At 43.0% G+C, this 13,406-nt stretch overlaps 1 protein-coding gene across 1 annotated transcript in view; it reads left to right on the top strand.

Moving 5' to 3' along the window:
• Window positions 1–13,406, top strand: part of LOC147015376 (uncharacterized) — an 83,454-nt gene that overhangs the window by 49,593 nt on the left and 20,455 nt on the right. The window contains exons 6-9 of the mRNA XM_085850049.1: window positions 3,752–4,507; window positions 5,524–5,561; window positions 10,205–10,239; window positions 12,806–12,986. Coding sequence (XP_085706175.1) covers window positions 3,752–4,507; window positions 5,524–5,561; window positions 10,205–10,239; window positions 12,806–12,986 — 1,010 coding nt within the window. The remainder of the gene's footprint in view (window positions 1–3,751; window positions 4,508–5,523; window positions 5,562–10,204; window positions 10,240–12,805; window positions 12,987–13,406) is intronic.

The following is a 13,406-nucleotide window of genomic DNA, read 5'->3' on the forward strand; positions in this document are numbered from 1 at the left end:
ATTTTAAATCGCTGGGAGAGTACCCACCCTACAGGCGATCTTGATCCAAGCATGTAACACGTTCTTCTGAAGCATACCTTTATTTTGGTGGTGTACATGCAACTGACAGCTTCTGTGTACATTAAAAAAAATAAAACGTGGGGTCAGGAATACTGTCCAGTAAATTTTGTGGGCAAATTATAACTAGAATTGGTGGAACAAAAGTTGGTGGAGGTGACGAGAACAAGCTGATTTGATTTTGGTTTAGGTCCTGATCCAGATCCGGCCTATCAATGGGATCCAAAACGTAAACTGTTCATTCCAGCAGAGGTATGCGCTCTACCGAGTGAAGTTCTCGTGATAAAAACGGTCACGGTCCTTTAGCCTTTCTTTCAAGAGGAGTTGAGGATCAGAAACAACATTATTTTGAAATACAGTGGAGTCTCATTAAAATAAACAGATATATTCTATGGACCAGTCATTTTTGCGAAGAAAAAAAAAAAAACATAACAACGGGACATCAGCCAATAACCTCGCGACATTTTTCAATTTTTCAAAAAGATGCTCGTCCTGCTCTCGTACGTCTCTTCACTTCTTCGAAGTGATTTGTATCCATCAATCTGATTTGTCTCAAGGAAATATAAATAATGGTTCCTTCCATTGTGCAATGACCAATTTGAAGCTCTTCCTTTTTCGGTTATTTCTCCGAAATAAGTTCATCGAGTGGGTCCTGGTGTCTGAACATATGTACGTCCGTTAACATTTAACTAAAATATATTCTCTTCACAAACTATATCGGACCGATGTGGACCAAATTTTGTACGATAGTTCAGAACAGCAAGGTCTCATGGGGTTGTGTTCCCCCATCCGGATCCGCCCCTTATAAGAAGCTGGAAAGGGGGTTTCACCGAGGCATGTAGTGACAAATTTTGTAAAAGTAGTGCGATGCCTCTTTTGATCTTGATCTTGTCACTATTTTGATGCAGTTTCAAGATCAATTCTCGACCGTTATATACCTCGATTAATATATTGATGTATCTGGAGTTGAGATTTGGGTGATGTAGAGCTTTTAACTTGACCCCCATGAACTTATGCTGCAGAGTGATGTTGAGGATAAGCTCTCAAGGTGGTAAAATAATCCAATGGCTCAGGATCTCGAACAGCCTATGACGGTATAGCCCTGCAACGGTCTTCTCGTGGCGGGGTTGTTTTTCATTAGCATGTGGAGAGGTGAAAAGCAAATCGCTGACACCTTAAAACCGGTTGCTTTGGGCAGATGGGACTCATTAGCATTGGCAGAAAGGTCGTCTCGCTGAAGGAAACTCTGAATTCAAATCTGCCACTGCCGTGTGGTTCAGGTTTTGAAACCAAAGGTGAGGGTTTAACGGGGTAAACATTCCTTCTTAAAGGTGGTGGCCTTTGTATTTGTTAACCCTTGGGCCAACCTTGGACAAGCTGTGCTGCCCCATTTTAACCTCCTGATCAGGCTCACACGACCCTCTCGTGGACAGACCTTCGCTTCTCCTATGGTTGGCAGTGAATGTCGTGGAAGCAGCAGCGGAAGGAGAGTGGCATCGTGATATGTGGGAGAAATATGTGCTTAGCCTGCGGGTCACCCAGATAGCTCAGGTGGCAGATCACTGGGATGGTTCACCAGAGGACCTGGGTTTGACTCCTGTTCTGGGCATGTATTTTTCATTTACATACATATACGTATATATTACACACACACACACACACACACACACACACACACACACACACACACACACACACACGTATAATACTGAGAGGCAATGAAAACCCATATCAAATTTAAATTTACATTTATTTCATAACGTATGAAAATATCATGCTGTATATCGTAATTGATCTGCATCCGGACCTGAACCAAAACTTAATCGGCTTGTTCTTGTCACTTACCGAACTCATCCACCAAGTTTTGTCATAATCCATCCACAACCTTTTGAAATACCATGCTATATATCATATGTGGCCTTATCTCTCAATGGTGGAGAAACACTTTAAAAATTCTAGTATCCAGATCCAGATCTGGATCTTCAACAACATCAAATCAATTCATCCGTGTCACACACCCAACCTGTCCACCACGTTTACTCCGAATCTGTCCATAACTTTTTGAGATATGGTGCTATGTATCGTTTTTGGGCCTATTTCTGAATGGTGAAGAATTACTTTAAAATTCCAGTATCCTGATCCAGATCTTCACCAAAATCTAATCAATTTGATATTTCACACACCCAACCCGTCCACCAAATTTTATCTGAATCTGTCCATAACCTCTTGAGATATCCTGCTCACAGACAAACAGGGGTGAAAACATAACCTCCATACACCTTAGGTGGTAGAGGTAACTGCATGCAACGATCACTGATCTAAAGCGTTTGATACTTCTTAGCAAATATGGACATTATGGAATATACAACAATGCTTTACATACAAATGCTGTCGGACCCCGCTATTTCCGGGAGATCCGTTCCTGGAAAATGCCGGAAATAGCGGAGCATTGCTTCAATGGAAAGGGAGGGGAAGGGATAGGTTTCTGATGGTTAGTGATTAATGAGGGGAAATCAAAAGTCAAGCAAAAAACCATGAATATGCAGAAAAAAAAAAATCGAAATCGCGAATACGCGAAGCTCAGAGCCGTGAATGTCGAAGCAGGTCACATTTTATAAACCGCGAGTAGCGAATCCGCAAACTGAGGGATCCGACGGTGTACTAATCTTGACTGGAGGAGGAAGAAGAATCCGACTGCTGTGCTTTGGTTGTGTTCGAATGAATAAATTCCTCAGGCGGAACGGAAGCTCTTGCCTGGCTGGAATGGATTTGTATTATATTTCATTTTCTGCTGGCTTTGTGACATGGACATTTGTTTTTATGTTGTTTTTATATATACCTTTATTATCCCCCGCCAACCAACGAAGTTGGCGGGGGATATAGAAATGGGTTCCATCCGTCTGTCCGTCCGTCTGTCCGTCCGTCACATTTCGTTTCCAAAGCTTAACTGCAAATCCCCTCAAGAAATATTTACAAAATTTGGTACACATATCAAGCAAGTGGTGAGCTGGTGCCTTTTGATATTTTCTAATTGATAGGTCACATGGTTTGGCAGCCATGTTGGATTCAAGAAAAATATTAAATAATGTTTTCTCTGGAATCACATAACCCAACGAAGTGAAAATTTGCAACTATCATCTTCCATCATGTCTGCATACATAGTAAAAATTATTACGTCACAAGTCACATGGTTTGGTGGCCATCTTGGATAGAAAAACGCACCTCATCCGATTAACACGAAACTTCACACACTTATTCCACTGGAGGATTGGAGGCAGAATGTAAATTTATGATGTCATAGGTCACATGGTTCGTCAGCCATCTTGGATTGAAAATTAATAAAAAAATTTTTAATCTTCTTCTCCAGAACGGCTGGACAGATTGAGGGGAAACTTCACATACATATTGCACACGCTTAGGGAATATAAGTTTGTTAATCCTCATTTACTATGGCGGGGGATATCGAAGACTTTGTCTTCAACGGATGCTAGTTAAAATTGTTTTGCAGTAATTGGTTGATGTGCTGTGATTTGTCACTCAAATAATTGATTTGCTTTGTGTTCACATGCTACTTACTGTGTTTATGAATTATTGTTTGGAAGAACGAAAATACAGCTTAAAACTTTTTAAATTTTTTATTTTTAAAGGCCTGGAAGAGCTCATGTTATTTTTTGGGGGGGGATTTTTTTTCCAGGTCCTGCAAGGCCACCACCACCTGTGCAACCCAAAGCCAATGCTCTCGAAGACTGGCTTATTGATCTCTCTGAACCTGTGATGCAACCTTCTAATACTACATTGCTCAAGAATGAAGGCCCCGAAATAGCCACGGCCTCCTTCAATTGTACTGTCACTCCTCAATCTGTTGAGGAAATGAGGCCTTCTTCCCAGCTTGCTGCTACATCTCAACTTGTGCCGACCTCTAAGCCTCAGCTAAATACTGCTGGATCCTTAGTTCCAAAGCCTATTATTAGGCCAAGGTCCATTCCTGTTGTAAGACCATGCCTTGTACCAACAGCTAGGCCGAGGCCTGTGCCAACCTCAAGGCCTGCACTCACGCCCATACTTGGAATATATTCTGATTTTACCGTTGCAACCAAACAAGAGCCTATTGTGAGCCCACAGCCAGTGCCGGCACCCAGGAGGTTAAAGGTTCAAGAGAATATTCCAGTGGATGATACTGTGGATACTGCAAATCATAGGACTGAGCAAGATAGAAGAGAGCAGCTCACAATTCCCACAAGGCCACCTGTTGCTCCCAAGCCTGCTCTGCGAACAAGGTTGGGTTGTAGCAAAATAGAAGAGCCAGAGCTGTTTGAGGAAGAACTACCAGTAAAACCGGTTCGAGATCAAGGCCAGCCACAAACTTTTCCCTGCCTCGATGGAGGAGAAAGCACAAAGAATGAGCTACGAAGACTGGGAAATTTGAAGACTCGGTCATCTCACAATCATGGTACGTTTTTTTTTTTTTATCTTTTTTTTGTGTAATCTTTTTTTATGATTATTACCTCTGCTACCGAAGGTGAAGGAGGTTATGTTTTCACCCCTTTCTGTCTGTCTGTCTATCTGTCTGTTTGTTTGTGTGCAGGATATCTCAAAAAAATGTCGATGGATCCGGATGAAATTGTGTGGACAGGTTCGGTGTATGATAAGGACGAACTGATTAGATTTTGGTGAAGATCCAAATCCGACTACTAGAATTTTTAAGTGAATCTTCACCATTGAGAGATCGGGCTCAAAAAACGATATATAGCATGATATCTCAAAAAGTTTCGCACAGATTTAGACTAAACATGGTGGACTTATTGGGTGTGTGACAAGGAAGAAATGATTCAACTTTGGTGAAGATCCGAATCCGGATCCGGATCTGATAATTTTTTAAGTGATTGTTCACCATTGAGAGATCGGGCCAAAAAATGATATACAGCAAGATATCTCAAAAAAGTTGCACACGGATTCAGACAAAACTTGGTGGACATGTTGGGTGTGCGGCAAGGACGAATTGATTAGATTTTGATGAAGATCCGAATCAGAATCCGGATATGAGAATTATTTCATTTTCAAAGTGATCCTTCACCATTGAGAGATAGGGCCAAAAAGGACGTAGTACTGTATTGCATGATATTTCAAAAATGTATTGGACCCGATATGTTCTCGTTGACCAGGCATTGCGTGGCAGAGATATGCGCTCTACCGAGTGCCCTTCTAGTTCCCTTCTGTAACACTTATTTGACCGATGTTCATGTGTGACTGCTTTCTATCGCCATACTAAAATACGGAAGCCAGATTCACCTGAACCCTTCCGTATGGTTTAAGCGCCTGAGTGCGAGAGATTGAGAAATTATTGAAGTTTTCTATGCCTACCATTCTATTTTTTGCCAATGAAAACTAATTGCTATGAGAGCTACCATTGTAGAGCAAAGTCAAATGCTGATTATGACTAATTAAATGTGGATTGCATTTCTCCAGATGGTGATGCTCTGGCAAGACAATTCTCACACCAACAGGTATAGAGCATGTGTGACTTTGATGACTTTGCTGAATTGACTTTGAAATCTTGCCAACCCCAAGATTGAACTATCAAACTTGTCTCCTTCCTCAAAACCCTGGTGGTGCCTCGTTAAGTCTGTCTCTGGTGAATCCTCCCCCTCCATTCCTTCCCTCACTTCAAATGGCACCACAGCCGACTCCGCAGGTGAGAAGGCCGAATGCCTCAATTATGTTTCCTTCCAAACCTTGTGTCCCTATCACCTCGTTCTCTGTACACACTCCACTCAGTCTACCCAACTGCTCCTGGACTGTCTTTTTTCAGCTGAGAAGGTGGAGAGGTTTCTGGAAACACATGACTGATCCTGCAACTGGCCTGGACATCATCAGCGCACGTGTCCTAAAACATGCTCTGCTGCTCTTGCACAACCTCTTTCCTCTTTGTTCACCCAATCGTTTGCCAAGGACTTCTTCCAACTGCTTGGAAATTAGCCAACGTCACCGGGTTATGTAAACAAGGTACGACAACAGGTCCTCTTAACTACAACCCTATCAGCTTGCTTCTTTTCATCAACAAGGTCATGGAATTCATCCTTGCAGTTGACCTCAAATCCTTGCTTTTCTCCAACAGCCTGATCACAGATTATCAATTAGGATTCAGACTGCATTACCATACCTTGAACATGCTGCTTCTGCTCTCTCTTCAATATATGGAGATCTTCAATGTCAGACATAAGGTAAGGGCCATCCCTTGAGAAATATCTCGAGCATTCGATTGTCTGGTACACAGCCTTGCTCTCCAAACTCTCTGCCTATGGCATCCAAGGATAACTCCACACACGGCTTACTGATTTCCTCTACTCTCCCAGCCATCACGCAGCTCTCAACGATCCTGTCCTCATCAAGGCTGGAGTTCCCCAAGGCGCACTGTCTTGGGCACAGTCCTGTTCTTAATCCTCATCAACAATTTCTCTTTCTGGAAAATCCTCTTTATCTCTTTGCTGATCACTCCACCCTTTGCATTTGCATCCTTCATCCTTCAGATAAGTATGCACAGCCTCTTCCCTTTCTATAGAGCTCAGTTTTAATACAAGCTGGTTAAACACTCGGAATATGTCTCTCAATCCTGAAAATCTCACACTCTCACTGTGTCTCTTCTAAAGGACTGCCTGGCGAATCCTACCGTCTACTTTCTCAAGAGTCCTCTTGGGGTTCAGTCACTAAAACTATTGGGCCTCACTATGAGCCATGATCGTTGTTGGGAAAACCATATTTCGAAGTTGGCCTCCAAAGCTAGTTGCTGACTGGGCATTCTCCTCAAATATGCCTGGTGTTGGCTTTATGGTTAGGGTGGTGGGTTTTGGGATCCTAGGATCCTGAGTTCAAATCTCACTTGGCTGTTGAATTAATATCAGGTGGGGTCGACTCTGCCAGTCGCCCTTCCGAGGTCAGCAAAATGAGTGCCAGCTTGCTGGTATCCTGTGTCGGAGTGGCGACCCATCCAGGATTGTACCCAATAGCCAAGGAGACTGCTTAGGCAGCACCAACGTTCTGCACAGAGTATGGTCCCAATGGATGGATGGATTCACCTCATTCATGCAAAGTCTTTCTTTGGTGCACCAGAACACTTATCCACCTACAAGACCTTCATTTACATCTTGATGGAGTATTGATTGCTCCCCTCTCTGAGCTGGCACCCCTGCATCACACCTTGCTCAGCTTGCTGCCGTGGAAACCAAGGCTTTCAAGATCATTGGAATCTCCTTTGCTGAAGTTGAGTCTCTCGGCCTATCACTTTCCCATCACAGACAATTTGGTGGTCTCTCTGTTTTCTAGCACCTCATTTCTGGTCTTGCACCATCTGTCCTTTCCATGCTCTGTCCCCCTCCATCTCCCCCTCCCCCCCCCAATAATCCCATTCTGGTGAAATTCCCAAACTTCAGAATCACTGCTCACCTCAACTCATTTGATCATCTTGTTTTTTTTCCTACCTGCAGAACCAACCTCCTCGGTCTATTTAATGTCATTCTCCCCTCCGGTGCGTCAAGACAGCTGTTCACCAGCTATCTTAGATCATCCTCCATCCACAACCATGATCTTTCTACCCCTCTAACCCTTGCTAAGCCAACTTCTTTCCAAGTTTCCAGTTTTTCCTTTCTGAATATTTGTCGCTGTATCCAAGGGTGTCGATCGCTTCTGAAAAGTGGGGGGAGGACGGGGGCATGTGAGCACACAATGCAAAGTCATTATGGCATGGGGTCAGAGGCCCACAAAGAGCCCCGGAAAATTGTGATTTCTGACCACTTTATGGCCGCTTGTACTGCCTTTTCTGGCAAAGTTACATTTGTTTGGATTGAGGGGTAGGGGTGAGTGGTCAACTTTATTTTGTGTACCATATAGTCCAAAAAAGAAATGAGTAAGAACAAAAAAAAAATCGAAGTAAGCAACAAAGGAAAAGGAACAATAGGGGTGTGTTCTATTAGCAAGCAGCTTGCTATTGCTCGCCAAACCAGCCTTTCCATATCAATCGCTTTAAAAGCCGCTCAGCTTGGCTTTAAAATTGGCTTTAAATTTAAAGATTGGCTTTAAAAGCCAATCAGCAAGTGGAGCAAGCAATTAAGAGAGATGCTTTGTTACGTTAGCAAAAGTGGCTGCCGTTGTCGGATTTAAAACGATACAATAACCAATGAAATGTTCAGAGGCACACCCCTGTTATGTATAGCATACTCATATCATTGAAACGTGCATTTCATCCTTTAATTTTAATCACTCATCCCTCTGACAACCTCGGAGACGGGGGCTCCGAAACATCACAATGAGCTCCTTCCGGCTGACCGACCAACCGATCGTCCGTCCATATATTTCTGTGTACTCGATATTTCAAAAACCATTCAACATGTAGCTTTTTCATACTGCAGATATCTATTCCTCGTGAAAATTATCTCAAGCTGATTATATTACGGCTGTAATTGGTGGAATTATGTTGCCATGGCAACCATCTCGGTAACTAGACTTGTGTATGCGATATTTCAAAAACCGTTCAACATTTCCCTTTCGTCGTCGCAGGTCTGTTCCCAATACCACCGGAAGGGCGTGGGACCTACAGTATCAGCTCCTTGTTATCTCGTTTTCATCTTTATTCTTCAAGATCTACAAACATGCAAAACCTCTCCACTGCCTCCACAAAATGCATAGTGATAGGTCCATACATACATACATACAGTGATAGGTCATACATACCTCCTCCTTCTCCTCCTCCTATTTCTTCATCTTTCTTTTCCTCTTCTTCGTATCCTGTAGCCGCTGCTAATACAATAAATTCGTTTCGGGAAGTTGTCACAAGAGGATTGATTTAAAACTGCCTGGACAGCATTTGCTTGAGTAGCACAGTAGCATTGTTTACATGTATATTGACATGTTGTTAAGCGGTGCCGAACATTCCATTCCGTTGGAGTGCTTCCTTGATCATCAACTTGAATCATTAACCGAAAAAATAACTTTTATCACTACATTTCAAAGAGGTTTGAAATAAGCTTGAATTTAAATATCGGTGGACTCGATGACGTAATTTGTTGAGTTATAGCATCCGCTCAAAAGGATAGAGTACAGACATGTGGGGGGAGAGAGAGAGAGAGAGAGAGAGAGAGAGAGAGAGAGAGAGAGAGAGAGAGAGAGAGAGAGAGAGAGAGAGAGAGGAGAGAGAGCAGAGAGAGGAGAGAGAGGAGAGAGAGGAGAGAGAGGAGAGAGAGGAGAGAGAGGAGAGAGAGGAGAGAGAGGAGAGAGAGAGGAGAGAGAGGAGAGAGAGGAGAGAGAGGAGAGAGAGGAGAGAGAGAGAGAGAGAGGAGAGAGAGGAGAGAGAGGAGAGAGAGGAGAGAGAGGAGAGAGAGGAGAGAGGAGAGAGAGGAGAGAGAGAGAGAGAGAGGAGAGAGGAGAGAGAGAGAGAGAGAGGAGAGAGAGGAGAGAGAGGAGAGAGAGGAGAGAGAGGAGAGAGAGGAGAGAGAGGAGAGAGAGGAGAGAGAGGAGAGAGAGAGAGAGAGAGAGAGAGAGAGAGAGAGAGAGAGAGAGAGAGAGAGATAGAGATAGAGATAGAGATAGAGATAGAGATAGAGAGAACGAGAACAGCTTCAATCAAGCCAAACCGCTTGGCAAGTGGTACGCAAGCCACTTGCTCAAGGACCACACCCCGAGAACAACAAACGACCTAAAAATCCAATGCGGTGAACAAGTGGTGAAAACGTCAGCTCAATGAATCACTCATTCGAACCTTTCATAAAAGGTATTAAATCAATTGCAAGGAAAACTGCTTAATTTCATAATCCTTTGTGACCAAACACATTTTTGGTTTTTTCCCCTTAAAAATTGTGGGGGGGGGGGGAGGGGACAATCATTATGCAATCCCCTCTCTTCCAAAAAGTGAGTGGTACATGTTCTCCCCACCCACATCCCCGACCGATCGACCCCCATGGCTGTAACCATCTTGTTCGCCCCTTGTGTCCTCCTCTCATCCTCATTCTTCCCAACACCCCTTATTTGTCTAAGTCTCCCTAGATTTTTATCTTAGTTTTGTGTTCTGGTGAAGTGTAATCGGGTTGTAAAGGTTGGAGGTGAAGTGATTGACGGTTCAATTGCATTTCTTCTTTAATTTTTCTGCACCTCCTTGCAGGAGCCGACTGAGGAAGGTTTGACAAATCAAACTGGGTGAGTTATGGCTTCATGACATTCTTGAAAATATGTGGGACCCGTTACATGGGCTTCCTTACTTCTGTACACTGGTGTCCACACATTTTTGAAGGTAGTTGTTAGGTTTTTTCCAGAAATTATGTAAATCCCAACCGTACACTGCCAAAAACCATCATCACTTAGCAACCAAACTTTAAGAAAATACTGCAGAGATTAAAAGCCTTCTACATCATACAAACTAAAGGAATTGTTGACTCATCTGCCCCCTTCACGACCTCTTCACTTTCTTCTCTTTGCCCATTTCTACTGCTTCTGCATCTCTCTGACCTTTTTGTCACGTTTATGGCCCCCATTCCAGAACCACAAGCGATGAGAGACAGGAACTGTACATGACGTGGATTGTAATCTCACGGATAGCCAGCTTAAAGCTAAATTTGCGTGAGACGTGGGGAGGATTACGTCCCCTCCTATTCCAAGTGCATTCTGGAACCATGTCAGTTATAATTAAGAAATGACCCAACTTATGCCTTCAGAGGTTATCGATAAGCCGAATCGTCGGTGTGGTAAAGATGGCGGGAACTCCACGCACCACAACCTTTTGAGAAATAATAATTCAAAAGGCACAAGGCGCAAAATTGACCACAGAAAACACAATTAATAATCACCGGATTTTAACGAGCAAAGTAAACTCCAATTATAGGCCGAGACGCACAACAAACATTCACACAGAACCGGGTGAGTGGAAAATAGCGATCAAAGCTCCATCTTGAACAGCAGGAAGCTCATGAGGGCCTAACGTCCAGGCGACAAGAGACGCAGGTCAAGTGCACTGTCAGCGTCCTTAAGTTCCACCGTAGAGAGAGCCAGCACAGAAGAGAAGAGGAGTGCTGCACCGAGACCAAGAGCTCCCACTTTTTTGACGACCCCACCCTTCCCCCCCCCCCTCTATTACTGCTCAAGGTGTCAATGTGTCTACAGAGTGCAAATCAATGGCACGCCACTCCTCTGCATAGTAACAGCCTCAGCCAATGGAGGGCGCCGATCCTGAACCAATGAGCGTGCCTTGATCGCCAAGCATTGTGCCAATCACGTGCCACATTGCTTCCTCAATTTGAGGGGGTCATGCTGGAGAGTCCACTCACCTCCCCCCTCCCCCCCCAACCGGGGACTGGCGCTTTTTACTGTGAGCCGCTTGTAGGCAGCGTGGATGCAGGGGACGCCTGGGGTGCACCCACTCACTCGGTGCCCACCTAGTTTAACCCAAGACACATGACAGGATCTCCTTATCCTCTTTACATCAAAACCCACCAGGCCCCTCTCTTGCATGGGCTGTACACCAGACATTTACCTCCATCATGCATCCTGAATTCATTTGGTTCAAAAGTCCTGTAGACGACATGAAAACCCACATGTGGCTAATGCTTCAGCTGTTGCCCCAATCGCACAAATGTAACGTCAAAATAAAATTTCATAACATTCTGCTAACGACCGACAAAAGCACTTTATCTTAGATAAGTATTATCTCATATTGAAGCATATTTGCGTTTAACCAAAAATGATTTTAAGCTGAAACTGAACTTATATCCACTTAAATTTTTCCTTTGGGAGGAGAAATGAAATGTATATTTTCTTAAACTTGAGATTGGTATACTTTGGGAATTTCTTCATTCAGATGGATTAGCAGTCTCACTCCAAAGGGGATGTGAGACTATTGTAGTGCGTGTGTGTGTATGTGTGTGTGTGTGTGTGTGTGTGTGTGTATGTGTGTGTGTGTGTGTGTGTGTGTGTGTGGGTGTGTGTGTGTGTGTGTGTGTGTGTGTGTGTGTGTGTGTGTGTGTGTCCGTCCGCATCTATATATTTTCGCTTTTAAAAATTTTTTTCTTGCTTTAAAAAAACAGTTTCGCTTTAAAAATGTTTTGTTTATTTTCGGATGCAACCACTTGTCTGATTGAAGTGAAATTTTAAACATTGGGACTCCCCTTGGAGAATATTTTATTGCTTACTCTGATATTATCAGTCACATGGTATGGCAGCCATATTGGATTAATGTGAAAAATTTTGGATGTCATTTTCTCCGAAACTGTGCAACGAAAAAAAAATTCAACTTGGTACATATCATTAACTCCCCATGGGGTATATAGGGTGATAACAATGATGATATCATCGATGAAGTGGTATTCCAGCCATAATTGGTTGAATTGAAATCTTTATCTGAAAAATCTGAAACTTCATATATCTGATCTATGAACAGATGTGAGTGAAGAATTAAATTTATGATGTTCATTACCCTTGCCAAGAAACGATGTGACACAATAGGGTGTATCGATGATATCGGGTTTCTAGGACATAATAGCAGTGGGCCATAATATGTTCAGTTAACGATGGCGTTTTTGTTCAGAATGAACGAGCAACGCGAGACTTTGTGCTCTACGAGTGCCGTTCTCGTTCGGTTATGGTTTATATTGACACAATGCTTTAAATGTTTGTTTTTTTTCTCCCTAGAAATTCTGCCTTTCAAGTGATAATATGGTGACGTGTCACCCATTTTAATTTTGATTGCTTTCTATCCTTCCCACTGGATCAGCTCATTCCAGGCCAAGCGACCCCCACCTCGACCACCACCACCCCGCTCTCTTAACCCTCTTCCTCCCACTGAGGAAGTCATGCCACAATGGGAAGATTTGCAAGAAGAATCAAGAGAGAGAAACAGATTTGATTTGCCACCTCTTCCTCAGCAAGGGCACCCCTTGTATGAAAAATACAAGGTTTGTTTTCTCTTAAACAAATACGGATGCTGTTTGCAATTTACAAACTTACAATAGTGGGTGAGTTAAAAAAAATTAAAGTGTCCAAGGTTTCATTTGCAACTTGATTGTTTGTCCCACTTTCCATTGTGTCACACTCTCCGTTGATATTGAATCATCTGTTACTAAAAAGAGGTGTGCGTGCACATGTCCCTGTGTCAATGTTTTTGTTTTGTTTTTTTTTCTAAATGGTTTCCGCTGTCGTATAATAAAAATGGTACCGCTGGAAAGCCAATATTGTAATCAATTTACTTGGAGCATTTTTTTTTTCCTTTTTATCAAAAAAGATTCCTGTTTTAAAAGCCCATCTTTGTGAAAGGGAAAGGGAAGAATCAGGATAAGGAGGTTAATGTGGTGGCTCCAACGGGACCATTTTTATTA

The sequence above is a fragment of the Eptatretus burgeri genome, chromosome 12 (assembly GCF_056783735.1).
Source record: "Eptatretus burgeri isolate ZD-2024b chromosome 12, Ebu_testis_v1, whole genome shotgun sequence".
In the NCBI taxonomy this organism is placed as follows: domain Eukaryota; kingdom Metazoa; phylum Chordata; class Myxini; order Myxiniformes; family Myxinidae; genus Eptatretus; species Eptatretus burgeri.